At 41.8% G+C, this 26767-nt stretch overlaps 1 protein-coding gene across 3 annotated transcripts in view; it reads left to right on the top strand.

Moving 5' to 3' along the window:
* LOC141010115 (vascular endothelial zinc finger 1-like) overlaps window positions 1-26767 on the top strand; it is a 133281-nt gene that overhangs the window by 29688 nt on the left and 76826 nt on the right. For all 3 annotated transcript variants that reach the window (XM_073482962.1, XM_073482945.1, XM_073482953.1), the window contains exon 2: window positions 8412-9166. In XM_073482962.1, the coding sequence (XP_073339063.1) occupies window positions 8412-9166 (755 nt within the window). The remainder of the gene's footprint in view (window positions 1-8411; window positions 9167-26767) is intronic.

The following is a 26767-nucleotide window of genomic DNA, read 5'->3' as shown; positions in this document are numbered from 1 at the left end:
TGACCATGGCAACGAGCTATGCACATTTGCGAAGCAACTTTTCTGTGTCCATGCCTGCATATAACTGATAGTAGCACAGCAGACATGTAGCAGCTAACCCCTGTCTCCGGCTCCAAAACAAAGTAGTGATTGCTTTACTGCAGGTAACGTGCAGGTCACTGTCCTTTAGCACAACATGCTAATGAATTAACGTAGCTCACCATCCGCGAACAACTGAGACATTTCACACCGTCTCCTCTGCGTGTTCACGGCGGAACAGCAGCTCACCGTCCGCGAACAACTGAGACGATTTCATACAATTTCCTCTGCGTGTTCACGGCGGAACAGCAGCTTACCGTCCGCTAACAACTGAGACGATTTCATACAATCTCCTCTGCTTGTTCACGGCGGAACAGCAGCTCGCTGCCTGCGAACAACTGAGACATTTCATACCGTCTCCTCTGCGTGTTCACGGCTGAGCAGTGGTTCACCGGCCGGTTAGAAGCGATAAAATCTCAATATCCTAATTCATTTTCTCAATACACTGTCATGTCTTAAAAGAGTGTTGATATGACAAATTAACGTTTGGTAACATTAACATTATCGTGAATACTCCGGCCAGTAAGCCCAACGTTGATAACTTCACGTTAGTTCAGCCTCATATTTACATCGACGGTTAGCGTTAGCTCATGTGCTAAACGGCCAAAGTAACACAAACTACACTGTTTTTTAAATACTTACAGTTCCATCATTGACAGTGGGTATGGATCCATCTTTTAAGGGACAATCTTGTTGCCAGTCCAGCGTCCAGTCCTGACCCTGGTTGCTGAAGCAGTCCGGCGTGAAGTGACTGGCACAGACCGTAACGCTTATGCTCACTGAAGCTGGGACGTTTCCCTGATAAATAAAATGTAGCCGCTTCGCTCTGATATCGTCTTTGGTAGGGAGGCGATGTAGCGAAACAGGAGGATCCGTGCATCCGACGACAGAGCAGCAGTACTCGGCTTTCGGGTTGTACATGGTAGCGGTCAGGCTGTCGCGTACAAGTGAAGTGAGAACGAGAAAATGGTGGATCCTCGTTCAGGTAGCTGGCGTAGTATGGGAGGAGATAGCTAGTGCGAGGGCTGGAGTATGCAAAAGACCGGATTGTGATGTCACAATCCGGTCGAAATCCAAACGGCTCGTTTATTGACTCAATTCCTGACTCCGGTAGTTTATGAAACATTGACTTAGTTGTCGAAAAATCATGCTTAAGGGGTGGGGAGGCACTCCGGATACGCAAATATACATACTAAAGCAAGGAAAAAGTGAGTTTTGCATAATATGTCCCCTTTAAAATCTGACTTTATTATGGGTCCAAAACAAGGGTTAGGGTTAAAAAAGCACCAATTTAGGTGAAAATGGCCATGGGACATTTAACCAAATATTAGAATAAAATGTTTCCCACAGAATCGGACTTTAATTGTGGCGGTGGCTGTCCAGCTGGGCCATAGAGGTGCCATAGAGCATGCGCACTCGAGACTTCCGCCGACCGAATCAGCTGAACCGGTTTAGTGCTGAGCTCACTTGGATGGGGATAAAATGGAATCGGCAGCTCTTATAGACTCTCCAAATTTTATTGGACCGAACTGCCCAAATTCTGACAATAAAATGAGTCATTTTGCAGGAGTTGTGGGGCTTTTATTACTGTTTTACCGGTGGACTAAAAACCAAACCGCCATCCACTGTAGCGGAGTATACAGTTGCAAGAAGAAGTATGTGAACCCTTTGGAATTACCTGGATTTCTGCATTAATTGGTCATAAAATGTGTTTTGATCTTCATCTAAGTCACAACAATAGACAAAAACAGTCTGCTTAAACTTATACCACACAAACAATTATATGTTTTCATGTTTTTATTGAACACAACATGTAAACATTCACAGTGCAGGGTGGAAAAAGTATAAATTCATAATTCTTAAATAGAAGATGTTTGGAACAACCAGGACTCCTCCTAGAGGTAGCTGCCCGGCCAAACTGAGCGATCAGGGGAGAAGGGCCTTGGTAGGAGAGGTGACCAAGAACCTGATGGTCACTCTGGCTGATCTCCAGAGACATCCTTTGGGGGTGGTTTCAGCGGCAGGGAGTGGGTGGCTGGTCAGGGTTGAGGGAAAGCTGAACGGAGAAAAAGTACAGAGATTTCCTTAATGAAAACCTGGTCCAGACTGCTCAGGACCTCAGACTGGGGCTGAAGGTTCACCTTCCATCATGACAATGAACCAAAGCACACAGCCAAGAGCTCAGGAGTGGCTTAGGGATAACTCTGAATGTCTTTGAGTGGCCCAGCCCAAGCCCCGACTTGAACCCAATCAAACATCTCTGGAGAGACCTGAAAATGGCTGTCCCCCGATGGTCCCCATCCAACCTGGCAGAGCTTGAGGAGATCTGCAGAGAAGAATGGCAAAAAAATACCCAAATCCAGGTGTGCAAAGCTTTTCGCGTCATACCCAAGAAGACCTGATGCTGTAATCGCTGCCAAAGGTGCTTCAACTAAGTACTGAGTAAAGGGTCTGAATCCTATTGTCAATGCGATATTTCAGTTTTTCCTTTTTAATAAATTTGCAAAATTTCTACAATTCTGTTTCTTCTTTGTCATTGTGTATAGACTGTAGATTGATGAGGGGAAAAAATAATTTAAACGATTTTAGAATAAGCCTGCAACATAAAAAGTGAAAAATGTGAAGGGGTCTGAATACTTTCTGAATGCACTGTATATGTATATATGTATGTATATGTCTATATATGTGTGTATAAACAATGCCTATAAAAAGTATCCACCCCTTAATTGGTTTCCCTTTCATTGCTTATATAAATGGAATAATGGTCAATATGATTTGGCTTTTTTGACAAATAAAAACTCAATGATGTCAAAGTGAAAACGGGTTTCTACAAAGTAATGTTAGTTAATCAAAAAATATATAATGTAAAATAAGTGATTGTATAAGAATTCACCCCCTTTAAAGTCATTGACCTAATTCAACAGAGGCCCAGCCAATTGGTGCTAGTAGTTTCACAATTCATGAAATGGGCATCACCTGAGTGCAATGAATGTGTCTCAAGTGATTTGTAGTATGAAAACACTGGTATCTCAAAGGTCCAGTCACTGGTTATTCAGTGTCCCTGGCTACAATTGCACAATGAAGACAAAAGAATACTCCAAGCAACTCCGTGAAAAGGTAATTGAAAAGTATAAGTAGGGATGGATACAAAAAAAATTCCATGTCACTGAACATCCCCTGGAGTTCAGTTAAATCCATCATTAATAAATGGAAAGAATATGGCACGTGTAAATCTGCCTAGAGCAGGCCATCCTCACAAACAGCGTGACCGTGCAAGAAGGAGACTAGTGAGGGAGGCCAACAAGACACCTACAACTACTCGACCAGAGTTCACCCAAAGGCATGTGGGAGACTCCAAGGTCAACTGGAAGAAGGTTCTTTGGTCTGATGAGACTAAAATGAAGCTTTTTGGCCATCAGACTAGACACTATGTCTGGCAGACACCAAACACTGCATGTCACCACAAACACACCATCCCCACCGTGAAGCGTGGTGGTGGCATGCTGTGGGGATGCTTCTTGGCAGCAGTCCCTGGAAGGCTTGTAAAGGTAGGGGGTAAAATTAATGTAGAAAATATAGGGAAATCCTAAAGGACAGCCTGATTCAGTCTGCAAAAGAACTACGACTTGGAGAAGATTTATTCTCCAGCAAGACAATGACCCGAAGCATATAGCAAAAGCTACACAGATAAGGTTTAAAGACAAAAAGGGAACTGTTCTGGCATGGCTGAGTCAAAGCCCAGACCTCAGTCCAATAGAGAATTTGTGGCTAAACTTGAAATTGCTGTTCATGCCAATCCCAGTGCAACCTGACAGAGCTTAAACAGTTTTGCACAGAGGAATGAGAGTAAGATTACAGTGTCCAAATGTGCCAGACTGATTGAAACCTACCAAAGGTGCATCTACTAATACTCACTAAATACTGACTTTGATAAATACTTATGCAATCACTTATTTTACATTACATATTTTTTAATTAATTGACATTACTTTTTAGAAGTCTGTTTTCACTTTGACATTAAAGGTTGTTGGTTTTTTTTTATTTATTTATTTTTTTTATATTTTTTTCAAAAAAAGCTAAATTATATTGACCATGATTCCATTTGTAAAAGCAATAAAAAAGGGAAATCATGCAATCGGGGTGATACTTTTTATGGGCACAATATATCTTCCAGCTCTGCTCCTGCACACCTGAGCTCTATGTCCAGTTGGTCTATTCTATCAGATCTGAGATCAGGAGCAGAATTTAAATTTTTCTTTTTCTTTTTGTCTCTCTCAACACAGGACATGACTTTGGCCACATGAGCAATGGGCGCAGAAAAATAAGTGAGAGTGTGATTTAAAGTACCATTATTTGTTTGTTATAAATATCTGCAGAAAAACTTGTAAATAAGTAATATATATGTGTGTGCATAAAGCCATTCTAAAACTTGTAAAAAGGAAAAAGACAAGACATTGAAAAAGTGATTTTCTAAAATAAAAGCATAACTTGCATAACTAAAGAATTTATTTGTATTTTATTTTTTGATGTAGTAAACTGACACAAATGAACAGTGAACACAGTTTTTAATTTACTCTAAAAGGTGCTTCTTTATAGTTGCCAGGGGGGTCAGTGTAATTTAATTAATAAACTAAGGGTCTGTAATTTGCCACATGCATCAACTTGCTAGACAACATTTATTGTCCAGATCTATTTGCATAACTCTGGCAGGTGCACCATGCTGGCTCTCCCCAGTTTGATACATTTGCTCCTGGTGTTGCTCGCAGGTAGTCCATCACATCCAGAAAAACCCCTGGCAGACAGGTGACCACCATTTGCAGCACTTCATCCCTCTTTTCCTGTGACAACTGTTGTAATTGATCAAAAACCTTGTTTTGTATACCTATTCACATTCAATGGGGTTTGTACAATTTTTTTTATATAGAACACCAATATATGACTAACCTCCATCTCTGCTGTCCTGGCAGTCAGCAGAGCCACCAAAATCTGTCCCCTTCACTTTATAATTAATATCTAATTGTCAAACTGTTGTCTTTTCCCTTTCTGTGTTTCATCACTTAGTTTTAGTGCCGTGTCAGCACTACAGAGTCAGTGTAGTTTCAAATATAGTTAATTGTCAAGCTTTAACTTATCCGTCAACATGATGCTGGTTCATTCACATTTACATTTACATTTAGGGCATTTAGCAGACGCTTATGTCCAAAGCGATTTACAATAAGTACATTTGTCACAAGAAAGAAACCACAACATATCACCGTCGATAAAGTAGAAAAGAAAAAATAGAAACAGTTTTCAAGCCCTCATCTGAGCAAAGTAGCTGCTATTTATCAAGATTATCACGTTGAGCTTCCTGTATCTTGTGACTGATGCCCAGGAAGCTCGCTCGTGCTGTTCCCTTCTTGTTGGCCAATCTGAGGCTGTGTCTGAGAAAGTGTGGCAGCTCTGATCTCAAACACACTGCCTTCAGACAGGAGCTTGTAGGTTTTTTAGGCCTGTGTGTGTGTTTGAGGGTGGGTGTATTGGTGTATGGGGTCCTGAACTTTTCACCGTTTTTGTTGTTGAATTAATGATTTGTTTCAGCTTGACCTACATAAAATTTTAATTAATGAAAGTGAAAGTGAAATTAAATCCCTGCAGTACTACTGAAGAATCACTGCTAACAAAGTGTCTCCACCAATTCAGTTATAAACACGTTTAATTTACTAAAACTTCTTTTACAATAAAAGCCCCCAATTAGTTGTAGTCATAAAAAGTAGTCATTTAAAAGCTTTTATTATGAAGCAGTAATAGCTAATAAACAGCAATAACTAAACAGTAAACATGACTCCTAAAGAGATTCAGTTAGAAACTACATAAGTACTGAGAGCTGAAAATGTGTTTCTCTCAGGTTTTCTACACAGGCATGAGTTGAGTATTGATTTTAGGGGGAGACGGGTGCTTGTCAGGGGTTGGCTGCAGGTACATTGTCGGCACGGCTCAGCTCAACTGCAGCAAAACTAGTAATGGAACAGCAAATCAGTGCGGCTCGGTCTGACTTGGTGCAGTCAAAAGTGCTAGGTAAAAAACGGCAATAGTTGCACACCTACCAGTAAACTCACCAATGACTGGCTGTCGCAACTGCAGTGTCTCTGGGCTGGCAAGATAGAGCAGACAGGCCTGGTATTGAAGCAGCAGCAGGGAAGCTTGGCAGCAGCCTACCCTGCAGTCAGCTGACCTGTGCACTCCCCCTAACGAGCGTGGAGACACTCCGGAAGATGGGTGACCCTGACTGATGCAGCAGAAGACTGGGAGAGAGGCAGAATAGATTGGTGTATTTACACGCAACAATACAGCTCAAAAACTGCTGAAAACAGACATTACCAGAGCTACTGTTTGAGTTAACAGTCTGAGTGAAGCATAAAGAATGCACCAACAAAGCCAACCAATCAGAGGTGAAGAAGGACAGGTCTTGTGAGAACTCAGGTGGGATCCATAATAACTAGGGGTGTGATGATACACAGCTCAGGGGACAATATGATACACGATATTGGCTTTACGAAAATGAGACAAGATTTAACACTATTTTTAAGAAAACTTATTGAAAATTGTATAAGCAACAATGCAGGTGCATTTGAAATGTTTTAACTATTAATCACTTTCTGACTGAGTATGAATTATCATATGCAGTAAAAGACACAAACCATATGTAAGCACTGTAAAAGGTTTTGCCACAAATTAATCTGACTGGCTTCTCTCCTGTATGATTTCTCATGAATCTCTTCAGACCTTATAACTGTATTAACTATGTGTGAGCTTCTAACTTTTAATTAAAGCTATTCAATTAATTTCCACAAATTGAAAGGAAATAAAATGGTATAAATAACAAAAATAAAAATAAATAACACAAGTTTTTCTTGGTTTTATTTTGTGCAATTTGCACAAAGTGCAACAAGAAGTGGAAACAATAATCAAATTAATACTCTCAATACTTAAAGTGCAAACAGGGACTGACCAAATTTTTCTTCAAGCATGATACAGAGCTATGAGCTGGCTCCAACTACACTGCCCAGCCTAAGATATGGTCATGTTCTTTTTCAAGAATATAAGAGTGTCTGCGTTTTCTGGCAGTATTTGTCTCCTGCAGTTGCAAAGACATGCTCATTTGGACGGATGTAGCAGGGATGGAAAGGTATGCAATCTTTGTAGAGGTTCTGGACCACTGCGCAAGTAAAATGCGTGCCACCATTTTCCACCATGGAAAATGGCCTCATATCAGCTGCAATGAAACGCTGATGTCTGTCATTATTGCCGTGGCTCTAGCACTTGACTGTGGCAGTTGAGATGCAAAGGCATTTGTCAGTTTTGTCTGGCCTTACAGTGTTTTCTTCACAGGCATGGTTGATTTTAGTAAAACTGTGGTGATTCTGTAGGTGTCTTTGCATAGTGCTTGTGCTAGCCGCGGTGTAGGGCACTAGGGTTGCACGATATGGACAAAATATCATATCTAGATATTATTCAAGCCAAATATCTCGATAGCAGTAAGATATACGATAGGACTATGATTTCACACTTGTTTGAAATTTAAAGTGTAGCAGTGAAAATTAAGCATTTCTTTAAAAAAAACATGCATAATAATACCAAATGGACATAGTAAATGCAGTTACTTAACAAAACATTTTATTGATCACAACAGACCAATCATTGTCTTAAGCTGCAGTGAAATAAAAAAAAAAATTAAAAATTATCAATCAACATTTTTCTGAAACAAATGTTAATAAATGTAACAACAGTGAAAATTAAGTCTTTGGCTGCATGAAAATAAATAAAAATGAATAAAAAATGTATTCTGATATCGCGAGACAGATTTTCACCTCGACGAGAAATATCGTCAAGTTTTAATATCATGTGATCTCGTGGCACAAGATCTCGTCACACCCCTCATAATAACGGGTGTTTGTCTTCTTGACCAGTATGATTGTGCCCTCCACTGTTCAATAAAACAATGACAATGACAGACAGTAGAATGTTATTATTCTGATTTCCCTTGCTCGATCCATGAGCTTTACGAGCAAAATAACCATGTGATATGTTGGTAGATTTCATCACTTTCCTGCAATGGCATCCCAACATTTCTTATCGTAATATTGTGAAATTTGATATTGTCACATCCATATTATATTATGTAATTTAGAATATTTGTTGACAGCTCTAGTTTCCCTTAATTTGTAAAGTGGCATATATGGTTTTGTATGTGTATATATATATATATATATATATATATATATATATGTGTGTGTTCCGACTGAAGAAGTGTGTTAACATAATTTTATGTGGCTCTGTCTTTCTCATTGCAGCAGGCCAATGAGGCTCTGCATCATCAGCACCAAGTAGCTGGGAACAGTCTCTTGCCTTTGCTCAGTTCTGGAACGGAGCCACCTGATCAGAAACCAGTGCTGCCCATTCCCTTGGACCAGAAACCCCCTGTCAGTGCTGCAGAACTTCTTAAAGACAATGTAGCAAGTGGGACTGGGGGGGTTGGTGATGGAGGGCCTCCAGCTGCTGTTGTCAAAAAGGAACCTAAATCAAAGACGCCCTTCATCTGTGGTTACTGCAACAAGGCTTTCCGGGACAGCTATCACCTGCGGCGGCATGAGTCCTGCCACACCGGCATTAAGATGGTTTCAAGGCCTAAGAAGACACAAACAGCCCTGACTATGGTGCCACTTGTATCCACTGTGCCACGTGAGAATAATGGAAACCCTTCATACATTACTACTGTAGCTGGTATCTTGACCACAGCCACCACATCAACATCTACAGGCACCAGCATCATGACCCCAATGCAACACCAGCATCAGCAGAGCATCCCTAAGAAGCCCCCCAAACCAGTGAAAAAAAATCACGGCTGCGACATGTGTGGTAAGGCCTTCAGAGATGTGTATCACCTCAACCGCCACAAGCTGTCGCACTCTGATGAGAAGCCATTTGAGTGTCCCATCTGCCAGCAGAGATTCAAGAGGAAGGATCGCATGACATACCATGTCCGCTCCCATGATGGTGGAGTTCATAAGCCTTACATCTGTTCTGTCTGTGGGAAGGGCTTCTCTAGGTATGTGGACATTCTTTTGAACTTGAATGGTAATGGAAACATGATTGTTGCACTTTGGGGCATTGTATTTGTTGATTTTTAAAAAAGCTCATCAAATCGAACACTTTTTTTATGTGTGAAAAAAGTAATACTTGATAATTGGTGTATTTAATGTTAGATAACATATGAAAATAAGTATTTTTTTATCTTTGTTTTTTTGGTTTGTTTTTTTTCAAACCCCGATTCTGGTCTTTCAACTTGGGGTCAACAGCTACGTTGTTTTTTCAGGGCACCATAGATTACTAGTAACCAAGGAGAAACTCCACAACACAAAGCTTGGTTGAAATAACTAAGTGTTTGTTTAATTTAAATAGAACTAGGCAAGGTGAGTTTATTTGTATAGCACAATTCAGACACAAGGCAACTCAAAGTGCTTTACAGGGGCATAAAAATTACATTAAAAGAAATTAAAAATTGCATTTAAAATACATTAAAACAAAACATTAAAACAAGTTAAGAAATAGGAAAGTAGGCTTAAAATAGAATAGGTTTAAAAGAGACAAGAATAGAAAATAAAAGTCACAGTGCAGTTCAAAGCCTTAAATTGGCTTCAGTGAAAAGCAGCGGCAAACGGAAAGGTCTTCAGTCTTGATTTAAAAGAGGTGAGAGTTGGAGCAGACCGGCAGTCCTCTGGGAGTTTGTTCCAAATATGTGGCACATAATAACTGAACGCTGCTTGTCCATGTTTAGTTTTGACTCTAGGGACTGAAAGCAGACCTGTACCTGATGACCTCGAAAGGTCTTGATGGTTCGTAACGTGGCAGCAGATCAGAAATGTATTTTGGCCCGAAACCATTCAGTGTTTTATAAACCAACAACAGGATTATGAAATCTATTATTTGACTGATAGGAAGCCAGTGTAGAGTTTAGATTCTCTGCCCGAGCCCGAGCCTGAACTTGACCCATATTTCCCACCACTATCCTCGGGCCGGGCTGGGCCCTTGATCAAGCATTTGTGTTTTTTTGTTTTTTTTCAAATCATTACTTTATTCATTTGCGATCCATTCCATTCTGAATAAACAAACAACGCAGTTTACATGTTTCGTCCTTTTTGCATTATTCATTAAGATAATTCTAAACAGATTTCTGTAGTTCAAACAACTCGGAATTGTAGTTGAGAATGTCAGTTATAACAGCTGGTGAAGGGGAAGGTGATGGTCCACTTTAGTGCAGGTTCCTCTGGTTACTCGAGATGGCAGGCAACATGTGGGGGTTTCCGCATGGCACTTTACTGTTCTTACTTTACTTCACTGTTAGTCGTTCTTCCTTGGTTCCAAAAGCGATGATTAGATTAGATTCAACTTTATTGTCATTGTGCACAGTACAGGTACAGAGACAAGGAAATGCAGTTAGTGTCTAACCAGAAGTGCAAAAAGCAGTAAAGTGCAAAGTATGCACAGTATAAATAGTGCAGCAAAGACAGATATTACAATATGTACAGTATAAATAAATGGAGTGTAGTAGGACTAGGTACAGTATGTACAGTGCATAAATATTACTGGCAGTTCTAACGGAAGATAGTTTGTACAGTATATAAGTGTTATGTACAGTATATAAGTGTTATAGCAGTACCAAAGGTGATGTTTAGATGAAGTATAGAATAGTCAAGAGTAGGGCAGTGTCCGGGAGGGGTGGTGGGGAAATCAGTCACTGGGGAAAGGAGTGTGGGGGGGTGGGGTGCAGTTGGTCGTCAGCGGGGTGTGGAGTTCAGTAGGGTGACAGACGCAGGGAAAAAGCTTCCCCTGAACCTACTGGTCCAGGTGCAGAGAGACCTGTAGCGCCTCCCAGAGAGGAGGAGGGTGAACAGTCTGTGGTTGGGGTGGGAACAGCCCTTGACGATGCTGCGCGCCTTTCACAGACATCGTTTGCTCTGGAGAGCCTCGATGGAGGGGAGTGAGGAACCGGTGATGCGTTGGGCAGTTTTCACCACCCTCTGCAGTGCTTTCCGGTCAGAGACAGAGCAGTTGCCATACCATAGTGTGACACAGTTGGTGAGGATGCTCTTGATGGTGCAGCGGTAGAAGTTCACCAGAATCTGAGGAGACAGATGGACCTTCTTTAGTCTCCTCAGGAAGAAGAGACGCTGGTGAGCCTTCTTGGTCAGGGTGGAGGTGTTGAGGGTCCAAGAGAGGTCCTCGGAGATGTGGACACCCACAAACTTGAAGCTGGTGACACGCTCAACCTCCGTCCCGTTGATATGGATGGGAGTGTGTGTGCCATCATTTGACTTTCTGTAGTCCACAGTGAGCTCTTTGGTCTTCTTGGTGTTGAGAGCCAAGTTGTTGTTGGCGCACCACCCTGTTAGGTGCTGGACCTCCTCCCTGTAGGCCGACTCATCGTTGTTGCTGATGAGACCAATCACCGTTGTGTCTTCTGCAAACTTAACAATGGTGTTGAACCATGTGCAGGTGTGCAGTCGTAGGTGAAGAGGGAGTAAAGGAGGGGGCTCAGCACACATCCTTGTGGAACGCCAGTGCTCAGGGTGAGGGTTGAGGAGTTGTGGTTATCTAACCTGACAGAATGTGGTCTGTTGGTTAGGAAGTCCAGATTCCAGTTGCAGAGGGAGGTATTGATGCCCAGGTCACTGAGTTTGGTGATCAGTTTGGAGGGGATGATGGTGTTGAATGCTGAACTAAAGTCGATGAACAGCATTCTCTTATAGGTGTTACAGTTGTCTAGGTGGGAGAGGGCGGAGTGAAGTGCCGTGGCGATGGCATCGTCCGTACTCCTGTTTTGGCGGTAGGCAAATAAGAAGGTGTCCAGTGTGGGTGGTAAACTGGTTTTGAGGTGAGCCAGGACCAGCCTCTCGAAGCACTTTGTGATGATGGGGGTGAGTGCAACTGGGCGGGGCATGCGGGGACAGCTGCTTGAGCTAGTGACAGGTTGAATATGTCAGTCCAGACCTCAGTCAGTTGCACAGCACAGGCCTATTTCAGTGTTATCTTTGTTTAACTGAAGAAAACTCTGACTCATCCAATCATTGACTTGTTCAACGCATCTACTCAGCGTTTGTATGGGATTATAGTCCCCTGGGCCCAGTATTTCAAAAGTGATCTGACAGGATTATCCTGGTCGGATTGGATTAAATCTAGATCTGATCTGAAAACTGGGTATTTCAACACAGATCCAGAGAATCCTGATCCTGAAGATCAGGATTCAGCTCTGGTAATCCAATCCTCCCTTGAATCCAGATAAAAGGCTGGATTTGGGTATTTCAAAATGCAAGGCAGATATCTGGATCAACTTGATACCAAAATTCCAGGATCACTTGAATCGCACCTCAGAGGTGGATTTGACTTGGATTGACAAAGTCTCAGCTCCACTTCTCCTAGATATTGTTACTCAAGATGTTCATTACACTTAATCTAAAGTGTTAGTGTTTTACTTTTAACAAATAGTTAAAGTAATTGTAAAAAATTTAAAGCATAGTAAAATATTTTTGACCACACTTTCTGAAACTGCTGTAAATAAAAGTAACAATTACAGACCTATTTCTCAAATTCTAGTTCACCGAACATTGTAACTTGCAAGTACTAAAACATCAGAGAAAGACAACAGGAATGCAGGGTCCAAACAAAGTTTAATTCCAACAAAACAAAGACATTTCAAACAATGTGGCTAACTAAAACAGGACCTAACCCATCTCAAAGGTCAGAAGTGAGCTGTTTCTCCAATAGCTTTATTTTCAATTCCGTTTTTTCTTTGCTGAAGCAGCGTCAGCTTTATTTGTTCGTTGGCCAGTTCAATTTGTTTGACCGCCCTCTCGGTCTCCATTTTGAGGAGCTTTTCATAGGCATCCTCATCACCAGCATGCCTCTTCCGTCTCCGTCTCTCTGGCGCTGGCTCTGGCCCACGAACCTCATGTGGTGGATCGGGTGGAGCAATGCTGGCACTTGTTGATGGTTCACCCTCTGGAGCCTCCACAGGTGTGAGAAACACACACTCAGACGAGAGGTTGAGTGGCTCTGAAAGTAGAAGGTGTATGAGTATCTTAATCCATAATCCCAAATTGTGTTTATGTACACAAAAACATGATATCATCACCAGCATTACTGTAGCATTCTGACACTTCTGAACAAACCGTATAGTTAATACTCATACTGTGTAGTGTTATGTTTTCTAAGTACTGCAGCAGGTCTGTACTCATGTAGCCTATTTATAAGTCTGCTGTGTTGTCAATGACGTGACGCTAATGATAGCCCACTAGCTGCTTAACACACAAGTCAATGGAGCCGGGTTAGCTCCCGTTAGCACGGCCGCTACGGCCTGATTTTAATAAGGTGACAATTCAAATAGTTGGCTTGCATGATATGTTGGTTGGCATTTGTATGGTCTTAAAACCGCTACACATTAGACAACGGTAAACTTACACTTTTGACGTGAAAGTCGCGCTCTCAGCTACTTCTTTCATGAAGTAGTCCGCCATGTTTCAGATCCCGGAGGCGGAGACTTGAGATTTGGAAATCCGTATCCGGCCAGGTCGGGATCACGGTGATCCACCCTGCCAGTGTTTTGAAATACTCAGATAAAGTCAGCAGGATCACTGTGATCCATGACTGAGAAAAGGAGGATTTCATTATCTGGATTACTCTGATCCAGATTACAAGTTTTGAAATACTGGGCCCTGGTGATATGGTTATGTAAATTTGTGTGTCATCTGCATAACTATGGTAACATATTTTGTTGTTTTCCATTATTTGAGCTAGAGGAAGCAACAAATGTTGAATAGTAGAGGCCCCAGAATGGAGCCCTGGGGTACTCCACTTGTCATTTTCATCCGCTCAGATGTGTAATTACCAATAAGCAAAGTAGTCTCTATCATTTAGATAGGATTTAAACCAATTTAGTGCTGTACCAGAGAGTCCCACCCAGTTTTCTAGTCGGTCCAGTAGTATGTTGTGGTCAACCGTGTCAAACGCAGCACTGAGATCCAGTAATACTAAGACTGAAATTTTGCCATTGTCTGTATTTAAATGAATGTCATTGAGGACCTTGACTAGAGCGGTCTCAGTGCTGTGGTGTGGTCGAAATCCTGATTGGAAGACATGAAAACAGCCATTTATTATTAAGTAATTGTTCAGCTGTTGAAAAACAGCTTTTTCAATGATTTTACTTAAAATTTGGTTTGATATGGGCCTATAATTATTCATTAATGATGTGTCTAGATTGTTCTTCTTCAGGAATGGTTAAATAACTGCAGTTTTCATGGCTTGGGGAAAGACGCCTGAGAGAAGAGACATGTTGACAATCTGTAGCAGGTCTGAAGTCATGCAGTCTGAAACATTTTTGAAGAACCCTGCTGGTAAAATATCAAGGCAGCAGGAGAAAGATTTCAAATGTATTATTTCTTGCAGGTTTTTGTCACTGATTGGATCAAATTGTGTCATGGTATTAGAGTTGGTTTTAGGTGGACACATGGATAACACACCTCCTGTACCTGGTACGGTGGCACTGACCGCTTGTCTAATTTTCTGAATTTTGTCAGTGAAGAAGGATGCAAATTCATTACAGGCCCTGGTAGATAGATGTTCAGAGGCTACTAGCACAAGAGGGTTTGTTAGCCTGTCAACAGTAGCAAACAGGGCATGTGCATTATTATTGTTTTTGGTGATAATGTCTGAAAAGAAGGACTGCCTTGGGAGGTGTGGAAGAGAAAGCCTCAATGAATATGTCCCTGGTGTTTTCAGTGATGTAACGCTTTGAGATGACCTCAGTCTGAACATTTGTGTACACAGATATATCACTCTCAAAGAAAACACAGTAATAATCAGAGAGAGCAACATCAGATACCAGAACCTTAGAAATGTTCAGACCCTTGGAGATAACGAAGTCTAGGATGTGGCCCCTGTTGTGTGTGGGCTGCTTCACATGCTGAGTGAATCCAAAGTTATCAAGGACACAACACAATTCTTTAGTCAATCTGTCCTCAGGTTTGTCGACAACAATTAACACACAATCAAAGTCAGTGCAGATAAGAGACAGTAACTCAACAAGTTCATCAAAAAAAGAATCCGTACAGTGTTTAGGTGGCCTGTAGATGTTTAGAAATATAGCCCGAGAAGATGAGTTTAACTGAGAGCCACATATTCAAAAGAAGTAAAATTTCCATAAAACAGTTGCTTGCATTTGAGTAACTCATTAAACAGAATACTAACACCTCCTCCTTTTTTATGCATTCTAGTCTCACTAATGCAATCTGCCGCCTTGCCTATGTGAAGTATTCCTTCTTTGCAAAAAAGCCGCCACTGGGGTAGGCGTAAACGTGAGGTGACGTGATCTGGTAATTGACAATTCTCTCGGCTGTGATGGTTAGCATCTCCCGGATCTCAGCGGCTTTCCAGTTGCTCATCTTGACGTCCGCGGATGAAGTGATGAACTGACTGCTGTGATCAGCTGTTTCCTGCTTTTAAAACTCCCAGCTGTGGGTCGTACAACACTGCATGTCATCGACACCTCCGCCCATGTCACGCAGTTGCCGGCACATCGACGCCCTGGATTTACATAGCAATGGAGGTGGCAACAAGTGTACCCGCCGAGGCAAAAAGGACAGCCAAATTGGTGGGTTGCTGTCCAGTATAAAAACGGCTAGTTAGAAATACCTTGGGGTGCCACTGGACAGTCGACTCAGCTTCGACCAGCACACCAGCGACATCCAAAAACAGAGCCATCAAACACTATCAGTCATCCTTAAACTGAAAGGACTATATGTTGCCCCATCTCCTCCTTCTGTTGTACCAGAGTATCATTCAGCCCACTGTACTGTTCCACCTGCTTCTTCAACATGTTATATGTTAAAAACCAAGCCAAAGTCAAACACATAACCAAAAGCTGCCAGGATAATTGGTCTCCCCACACCCAACCTTACAGAGCTCAACAATATGGCCATTACACACATTGCAACTTCAATAAAACAGGACATCACACATCCACTCAACACCCACTTTACCCCACTGCCTTCAGGGCAGGGGTACAGAGCAATAAGGTGCAGAAAGGCTCACTTTGGGAAGAGCCTGTTCCCTTTAGCTATAACTTCCCTAAATAACAGGCCTCCCTGAACTGAACCGAGTGTGGCTTGTAATTGCTGTTTGGCTTGCAATTCCTGTTTTGTACTGTGTTTTTTAAATTTTTTGTTGAATCTATACTGTCTGTTATATGTACTGTCTATCTGATGGGTACGGTGCTGTGAAAAAGAATTCCCCCCTGGGATAATAAAGTCTAAGGTCCCTATATAGACGGTCTATGGTGCTTGGTCTAAAGAGCACGGTGCTAGAGCCTTTAGGGCGTGTCCAAGTCAATTTTGCGAGTGAAACGGCAGATAATCTGGGCACAAAGTGAGGCGCATGGCGCAAAGGGGTTGTATTTAGATTCTCAAAAAACAAATGTCTTCGCTCAACAAAGAATATTATGGCAACAGTTTGCATTATCTTTTTGACTTATGATAACTTCTAATAAAATTGTATTAAAGCAACGTACTATATTGAGTTAGGGTAATTCACTCTTTTAAGTTGTTCCAACTTATTTTTCAACATTATTTAAACAATTATCTTAAGTGTAGTGTACTTAATTACCATAGTTATGAACAGACATTTTTAAGTTGACAACTTAAAAATTAAGTTGCTCCAATTACATTATATTCATTACTTTTTAGCTTTTTCATGTTATTGTTAATGCAGCTTTTAAGAAATTAATGTAACAACAAAAGTGTTGAGACAAGAACTTTTTTTATTCTGAACAGCAGTTGTGTTGTATTTTGAACACACTATATTTCAATATTGAAAGAAAAAAAAAACACATGTAAATTGCCCACAAATTCTAAATGAACAAATTGGCCATATTGCCTTGTGAAATTAGGTGCTTTTGCTTTCCTGATTCCTCTCTTCAGGTCGGCTCTGGCAGCACTGTATAGTTCTCTGTTTCCAGACCTGAAGGCGGTGTTGCGGTCTCTGAGGAGTGTCTTGACCTGGCTGTTCATCCAGGGCTTCTGATTGGGGAACACACGGATGCATTTATCCACTGTTACGTTCCCCATACAGAACTTGATGTAGGATAGTACAGCCTCTGTATGTACGGTCAGGTCCTGGTGTTCAAAGACACTCCATTCAGTGTGCTGGAAACAGTGCTGTAGTTGAGGAAGCGCATCTTCAGGCCCAGTCGTTATGGTCTTGGTCAATGGAGTTGTGCTTCTTCTTAGAGGTGTGTATGCAGGGGTAAGGAGCAGAGAGAGGTGGTCTGACTGGCCTAAGTGTGGGAGTTGTATGGCTCTGTATGCATGTTTAATGTTTGTGTAAACATGATCTAAAATGTTTTCCCCTCTAGTAGCACAACGTACATGTTGGTGGAATTTAGGCAGGACAGACTTCAGGTTTGCCTGGTTAAAGTCTCCTGCAACAATGTGTACGCCGTCAGGGTGAGACCGCTGTAGTTTGTTTATTGTGTCTGACAATAGCGAGAGAGCTATGCTAGTGTTAGCAGCGGGTGGTATGTAAACAGCTGTGATTAGCATGACTGTTAGCTCTCTGGGCAGAAAAAAAGGACGGGCTTTAATAGAAATGAGCTCAATGTTCGGTGAGCAATGTGTGTGCGTGACTGCATTGTTTTTAGACCAGTCGTTGTGCACGTAAATACACAGGCCACCACCTCTGCTCTTACCGGAGTCAACGGTCTGGGAGGAGATCCCCCAGGACACCATTTGCCGACTCATCAGGAGCATGCCCAGACATTCTAGGGAGTGCATACAGGCACGGAGGGGCCATACACACTACTGAGTCACAATATGAGTTGCCGAGGTAGAATTACCCCAAGTTGGATCAACCTTTTTTTTCAATCGTTCACTTTGATTTTCGGTGTGATTTTGAATCCAGCCTTCAACGGGCTGATGATTTTGGTTTTCTACTGACCGTTGATACATCACTTTGTTCTCAACAAATTTTAAAAAATTTAAATTTAATCAGTGAAAGCAACAGTCAGTCCTGGATAAAAATAAAGGGGCTACCTGAATGTTTTGTACACAGAGCTAGGGTTGGGTAGGTTTCCAGCCCTGCTGGTCCAGACTGGTCAGGTATACAATGAACCACGAGCTAGCAGCATAGCTAGCAGGAGACCCTGGACAGCCGATTGGCTCAGCGCCACTAGTACTTTTGGCTGCGCCGAGTAAAAGAGAGCCGCGCTGAGTTGCTTTTCCATCACCAGTTTTACTGCGGCGAGTTAAGCCAAGCTGCACCTGCAATGGCCCTGCTTCAGAGAAGGGCCAAGCCACGGTTGCCCCCCCGCCTCCAAGCGTGCCGTGGTGACGACCCATGACTGTGACCAACCCGTGGCAAGTACCCGTCTCCCCTTAAAATCGATACTCAACTCATGTCTGTGCAGGAAACCTGAGAGAAAGATGTTTTTAAAAGTTTGTGTTAAGCTCCAAGTACTTTTGGAGCTTCTAACTGGAATCTCTTTAGTTTCTCTTGTCCTGTTTGTACTTCTGCTGTGTTTTACTGTTTCGTCGTGTTCACTTTCAGCTGTTTTGGGAGTTATGATTAGTTACTGCAAACGTTTACTGTAATTCTGCTTCATAATAAAAGCTTTAAAATGACTGAATAATGGGGGGCTTTTATTGTGAAGAAGTTAAATTAAATGAAACGTTTTTGTGACTTAACTACTGGAGCCACTTTGTTGTCAAAGTATGTCATTGCTTTAAGACGCACCTTCAAGCAGGTAGCCCTGCTTTGAAATGGAAAAAAAGCATAAGCCTGAGTGAAGCAAATCCTCAGTGTCCCTCACACCAGTGCGCACAAATATTTCACATTTACACATCAATTTTCACTCTCATGCAAACCAAATACTACTACATTGTAGAGCCTAGCTGTTTTGAAGGTGAGCAGCGCTGCAACAGTAGCAGGCAGAGGTGGACAAAACACAGTAAAGACAGGATCAGATTTTGATCAACTTTAGACAATTACATTTAAACCAGGACAAGTTATAATTTTTCATTTCACAAAACTGGTAACAAAACAAAATTTATTTGAAGCTCCTTTTGTGCTACAGAAAAACAAACTACTTGGGGGAATTAATTGGAGTATAAAACAATGATTTGAGGAGTCTCACTGCCTGGGTAGCAGGGTGATCAGACTATGGCTGTGGTGGTTGTTGTCTTATAGTATCTGTTGGGCTCTGTCTAGACATCTCACTTCAGTGATATCACTGAAGCTCGGTAGATGGGTATCAATCATGTCCTGGGCAGTTTTAATCACCCGCAGCAGAACCTTCCTGTCCCAGGCCGTGCACGAGTCATTCCAGTTTGTGTCAGGATGCTTGTAACGCCCACCAATGTAATAATGTTCACAAACGTAATAAACCACAAACGTAATAAAAATCTGCAGCATTTAATGTAATAAACCCACAAACGTAATACATTTTCCATAAACGTAATAGCCGCTGCCTACTACAAACGTAACACGCGATTTCCCACAAATGTAATAACTATTACATTTGCGGGGAGTTATTACGTTTGTGGGGAAGTGACAGATGCTGCCGTTAGCTTTAATCATAACGATCGCTTCCACATTGTGGCTGAAAAATAAACCTACATGAGCCTCGGACCCAGCTGTGTCCCAGCTGTTGTCTGAGTAGCACCAGACCGCAACACAAACGTGCCCGTAAACCGTAATCTCTTGTTTATGACAAGACACACAAATACAAACATCGTAACGCGTATATGATAATCCATCACATTGATTTAGCAAAGCCTTTGTTGAAAACAAACAGACAAGACTAGGAGGAGGGTTAGCAAAACAGTTGAGTAGTGACCGGGTGAGAGGTTTTTATGGAGAAATAAATCCGGAAAGGATGAATGAAACCCCAACGCGAAGCGGAGGGTTTCATTCATCTTACTTGCATTGCTGCTTCATTTAGCTGCCACGAGCAAATAAATAGGCTGATTTGTTGTAAACATGATAGCAATGTTAGCTTACAAGGCTAACATAGAGGCTAACGTCTCTAAATTGTTTCGACACGCCTAATAACACAGACAAAAACGGCAGCTTTCCCAGTCATAAGCCAGCATTGGCATTAAAGTTATCTTTGTTACAGCATCCACAATAAAGACGACGAAAGATTACCTGTTCAACAGAAACTCCGCTGTATCAGAATAGCTTTAGCTTGCATTACTTGCTGCTTCATTTAGCTGCCACAAGCAAATACATAGGCTGATTTGGTGTAAACATGATAGTAATGTTAGCTTGTTGTTAGCTTACAATGCTAACATAGAGGCTAACGTCTCCGTCGAACAAATAAACAAGTGTTGACAATACTGCAGAGACAGAAATTGTCTCGACACCGTCTAATAACACAGAAAAAAACTAACGGCAGCTTTCACAGTCATAAGCCAGCATCGGCATGAAAGTTATCTGTGTCACCACATCCACAATAAAGACGAAAGATTACCTGTTCAACAGAAACTCCGCTGTATCAGCATCTGGTCCATATCTTCACGGAACCATTGGAATGTCTTCCTCTGGCGGGGATCTGGACATGCTGGTGGAATTTAGGCAAAACAGCTCTGATGTCTGTTTGATTAAACTATCCAATTATCTACAATAAAAATTCCATCTGGTTCTGCATCTGGAGGAATGTTAACAGCAACAATAAAAAAGGGCAGATAACATGGTCTACATCTTAATATAAAATATTCTGCATCTTGTAACTCTGCCCATCCGTTTTGAACACTGAAGCAGACTGGACTGCTCCTTTCCTCTCCCTCACAGCAGAGATTGCTGTGAGGGAGAGGAGGGGCTGTGGTAGAGTGGGTGTGGCAAAAGTTATATAGTGAGTGCACACCTGTGGGTGAAAAAAAACCAGGTGGGTGCGTGTGAGGACAAGCAGAGACTGGGAGCAGAAGCAGAGGAAGAGGGTCTGGAAAGGAAGGAGTGTTGGGAGATAACCACTGGAGAGACCAAGTCTGAGGACCAAGGTTCACCTATCATCAGAGCAGGTTTGAGAAAGTTTACCTTTTTTGCTGCTGAGGAAGGTGTGAACTACAGCTCCTGACTGTGAGTTTTTAACAGTGGATCATTACTCTTCATTTGGACACTTGGTATTTCCTTTTTGCCCAGAGACTGCCTTCCCTGAATTCACCACTGCTCCCCATTTCACACTAGCCCACATCCACTTACCCTTTCACAAACCTGGGAAATCTCCACATCTCTCAAGTTGGACTCTCCCTTCCCCCTTCTGTCCCAGTCATACCACATGGACTGAACACACACACACGCACACATTCCCATTCACCCTACATTGCTGGACATTTATCAATTGACATTATTTTAATGACTTTAAAGCCCAAGAAGGATATTTAATTTGGACGAAGTGATTTATGTTATTTCTGGTATGTTTTCTTGTATGATCCACGATCAATTATGAACTGTGTTGACATATGTTGGTTATGTTAACAAGAGTCAAATTTATTTTGTCCTGAAATTTTGATTTGATTAATAATTACTGAAAGTTAAACTTGAAGTGGACATTCTTTTGATTATTAATAACCCTCTTCTTTGGACCTTTTGTGGTGTGTCCACTTGTTGAGGCCGAAAACCCTGAGATATATTTTATAAATTTGATATAATTAATATTATATCTGGCGCCCTAATTACGATACTTGTAGGCCTTCTTAAGTTACGCTACAACACCAAGCATTACTCATGTAGACACAGAGCCCACCTCCTCTTCTCTTACCGGGAGTCTTGTGTTCTGTCAACTCTGAATGAGGTCCGCCCATCCATTGCAATACCTTGATCCAGGATGTTAGGAGTTGCCACGTCTTGGTGAAGATGTGGGAACAGCATTCTCTAACTACCCATTGCTAAGTGAGCCTTAGTCATATGCGCATCCATTTTATTTTCCTTTGACTGGACATTAGCCAGAAGAAGGCTTGGTAAAGTTAACGACTTTAGGTCCAAGTTGGTCAGGGTCAGTGCATCTCTGATCCTAGCTTACTTTCCTCTCTTTCTGGGGTGATGACATTGACGTTTTGTCCTGCTGGTCTGGTTGGCCAGTCAGGAGATGCCACTGGCTGAAATTCTCTTGCAGTTTGCTGTGCTTAATCCAAACTCCACACTTCCTTTTCCTATTTTGATGAATGTCTCTCTATTTTAGGGAATATGTGCTTCAGTAGAAAGAGACCAAAAAACATAACAAAGAGAACAAATTCTAACAAAAAACAAGTTGTAGGGAGCTGCTGGCTGCCACATCTACATGCACCGCTGTCGCCATGCCATGGCACAATGCACCACAATTATTTATTATTATATTATAAAAATGTTTTTAAAAAGTATTTGACTTATATGGAGCCCCTAAAAGGACATGTACGTTTCTCGTGCGCACGGAAAACTTTCTGGTGCACACAAGAAACTTTCAGGTGAGCACAAGATACTTTCTTGTGCTCACCTTTCTCTACTTTTCTCTAGTTTTTCTACTTTTGAGTAGTGTAAAGTTTAAAATGGTTATTACATGGATGTATTTTAACAGTGGAGTCATATGCATTTAAGATAATCACTGGCAATTGTATTTGTGCATCAGTGTAGGGCTGGCAAAATAAGTTAAATGATTTCCCTACCGTAACAACTGTCTGTGATGGCACAGAGTTTAAGCCAATGTCACATGTATACATGGCCTTTAACAATCGAATACCAAAGTTAGATCATGTGTAACATTATATTACCAGAACAGCAGCAGTGCAAAACTTACTTTAACGTTGGAGCTGTGGTGTCATCTTCGGTTAATGATTGATGAAACTGCCTGCTCCGACTGAGTTTGGGCTGTTTTGTGTACTTATAATAGCCTGCAGGTGCAGAGAATGATCCAGTGTTTCAGCTATTAATGTTTTTCACTGCAAGCAAAATAAAATTACAAATGAAAACAAAATATTCTGTGATAAATCATAGGATCCACTGATTAAAATGTTTGCATATGTCACCTTTCCAGAGCTGCAGCTATGAACAGTTGTTTGTGGACCTCTGGTTTATCCATCCATCCTTCCATATATCCATCCATCTTCTTTTGCTTATCCAGGGTTGGGTTGCAGTGGTAGCAGTCTTACTTGGGTATTCCAGCCATACTTCTCCCCAAAAATGTTTTCCAGTGCCTGCTGGAGTCACAGTCTAAATAAGGCTTACAGAACCACAGCATCTGCAAAAAGAAGAGATGCAATTTTGAGGTCCCCAAACCCATATCAATATTACAAACAGGATCGCAGTGTTTCCCCTAGGATGGAGTTGTAGCAGTGGAGGTGAGTGTTCGCCTGTGTGCAACAGCAAAGTGCAAAGTGCACCGTGCCGGGAGGTTTCTATGTGTCTGCCAGCACCAGAGGGGCTCTTTAGGCTTAAGTACATAACAGTACATTTGTGCACAGTAATGAGCAGGGGAAATGTCTGTCTAGCTTACATATGAGGTGTCTCAAGCTTTAGGAAAATACACTTTTATTGAACACAATAAAAGTAATCTTTAAAACAATTATTGACAATAATTTAACAAAAAATATATTAACAACCAGCCATATACAGTAAAATCACATAACACAAATACTAGAACAATCCAAAAGGTCTGTGCCTTCAACCCATGCATCTTCCCACTCCCTCCCCTGTCCCCAACACAATCCTCCCCTCCACCTATTGTTTACACCCATTTTGACACCACCTTGACAGCTTTCACGCGTCACAGTGGCCCTCACGCATAGTAATGCTGCGTTCGAGACAGTAGGAATTTTCAGACCTCCTACTAGAAAAAGTACACTGGAACACCACTCAAAGTCTGAGTCCTTACTTGTGAACTCGGCACAAATCCATCTACCCCGACTTCACGGAGAATCAGTTATCTGACGCCACACAACAATGGGAATGGCATGCATCTGGAAAGCTTGGAGGTCGGAAATTGGAAATTTCAACTGGGAAATTCTGACCTCTGATTTTGTCTGGAACACAGCATAAGGCCCGCTCCAGGAAAAAGTAAACAAACGGTGCATGTGGAATACCTACAATCTTTGTATCAAGATGGATCTTCCAAATGTTGTTTATTTCACAGATAAGCCTATAGGCCCATGTGTTTCCTTGTTATTTCTATCAAATGATTGCGTTTGCTGTAATGTTACTGTGCGATACTCACGTGAAGTTGCAGGACTGTTTTCCCTTCGGCAAATGACAATCCTGAATCCGTGATCAGTGTTGCTTGCTTCATGGTTGACATCTACCCGGTGCTTGTTAAAATCGTTGTGCTGCCATTATCAAGTAAGCTCAAAGTTTCTTGTTGCACCTTCTCCAAACCTGGCGCTAACGTTACCTCCGTTTTGGTGTATGCTGAGAGACGGCGCAGCGCAGCATGGCACGGCACGGAATAGCGGAGTTAAGCGCAGTGCATCACCTGCATCAACCGGTAACGGTATATCTGGATGATATGTATGTAGCGAAGGAGACCGCTTGCAAAGTTTCTTTGACAGAGACAATGATAGTTGCCAAGCAACCAAGATAATATGACAATAGAACCATGGATACTGGCAGCCGAAATTGTTATATGAAAGTTCATTATTCTAACAGCTGCAAGAAATAGCGTAACAGGCTTCATAGTCTCTATAGGTGGCCCACTGTGGTTCGTGATTTATTTTCATAAATAAAATCATTTCAAACAGGTGTGTGATTGACCTGGATATGAAGCGTCCATAGCGCAAAAATGATATAACGTTAGTTTCTAAAGAGACAAGGCTGAGCCCACTCTCCACCTCTCCTCTCTCCTCGTTCAAAAAAAGCGGTCCGCCGCTGCTAGGTGCATATAGGGGAAACACTGGGATCGGGACAAGGAACATGTAAAACTTTGTACCAAGTATACAATTTTGTAATTCAATCGTCGGGTCATCGAGGAGAGGCTTGTTCTGGCTCTGTTGGTCTATCCTCAGGTTTATCAGACAAAACCTCTCATAACAGAGACAGAACAGTCCGTTTGTGGCAGCAGATTGTACACTAAATGTTGCTGGTGAGAGTTGTGCTTTGACTGCCCTTTGTGTTGTAAGCTTCTTGTTAGCTAACTTTCAGAATTCTTCCTCTCTGTGCACGAGCGCTTCATCCCAGTGTCCCCGAGCACACTACAAGCGTTTTTTGGCCCCGTGTTTACTTTTAGCTGTTTCAGAAGTTGTTTTAAGTTACTGCTGGTGGAAAAACGTTTTCTGATTTTGCTATTACATGCTCAAAGCTTTTTAACTAACTACATCATGGGGGACTTTTATTGTAAAGGATTAATAGGAAATGTGTTCATCACCGAATTAGCAGAGCTTCGTTAGTGGCAATTCTTCTTCATTTAAACCTTCAAGCGGTTAGCCCTGTTGTAAAATGTGAAATGCAAATCCCTGCGGCACTGGGCTGACACACTAAGTCAAACCATGTCAGGCCAAGCCGCTACTTGACAAAAGACAAAATCCCTGCCAGCCTGGACCCTCACCAGTACGCTTTCAGAACCAACAGAGGATATATCTTTTGCCCTTCACTCAGTCTTCACACACCTGGAGAATAAGAAGAGCTACATTTGAGATGCTGATTTCAGCTCAGCATTCAACACAATCTCACTCGTGAAGCTGATTGGAAAACTAAACACTCTGGGCTTGAGTACAACATTCTGCAACTGGATTTTGGACATCCTCACAAGTAGAGTTCAGCTTGGCTGTCACACCTCCTCTACATTGGTGCTCAACACTGGAGCCCCCTCCTGTTCACAATGTACACCCATGACTGCACTCCCAAACATCAAGAGAACTCTTTTGTGAAGTTATGTGGACTACAGAAGTATCTGCTGCTATACAACCAAACTATGGGGCATCTTCATTCCCCAGGCCGTGAGACTCCTGAACTCACCCTCCACACTCTGTTGTCTAAAATAGATGTAGCAGGACTCAAGGACTAACTCATTATTTAGTATTTTTTTCAACCCTTGTTTAAAAAATGACAATAAGTGTACCTTGTACCTTTTTATGAAGCAATTTCCCTCTTGCACTAATAGGACAGCCATCGACAAGTACTTCTGTTATGCCATGATGGAGGTCTTTCATCATGTGTGAGAATTACGCATATTCATCAGCCTTTTCTTTTTCAAAGTCCCTCTGAGTGGATGCTTCAAAACATATGGAAACATCTAGAATCTGCCTTGGTTCTTTAATCATGATCAAGTTACTTTGCAACTTTTTGCAAAAAAGTCTTCTTTCCCTTTGCACCAACCAGCCTTTCCTTTCATCCTCGCTTTTCAGGACATTGCTCTACTTGTTATGGTTTTTCATATATTTTTTTCTGAAGAGTCTTGCATTTCCCCACAGTATGCCTCATGGTCTCCTATTCTTTACCACACAGCCAACAGTTAAGGGTCCCTTTCTTTTAATTTTTGCCTTTTTTCAACACTGAAAAGGTGGGAACTGTGCAACCATTGATGATGAAATACACATGGGACTTGAGACTTGTTCACCAGGTGACTTCTGAGAGTAATCTTCAATCTTGATCTTGCCATGAGCCAACTATAGCCCCTTTCACACATGCACTGCAACTCTGGATT

This window comes from Pagrus major, chromosome 2 (genome assembly GCF_040436345.1).
Source record: "Pagrus major chromosome 2, Pma_NU_1.0".
Lineage (NCBI taxonomy): Eukaryota > Metazoa > Chordata > Actinopteri > Spariformes > Sparidae > Pagrus > Pagrus major.
This window is presented reverse-complemented; position numbering and strand designations above follow the sequence as displayed.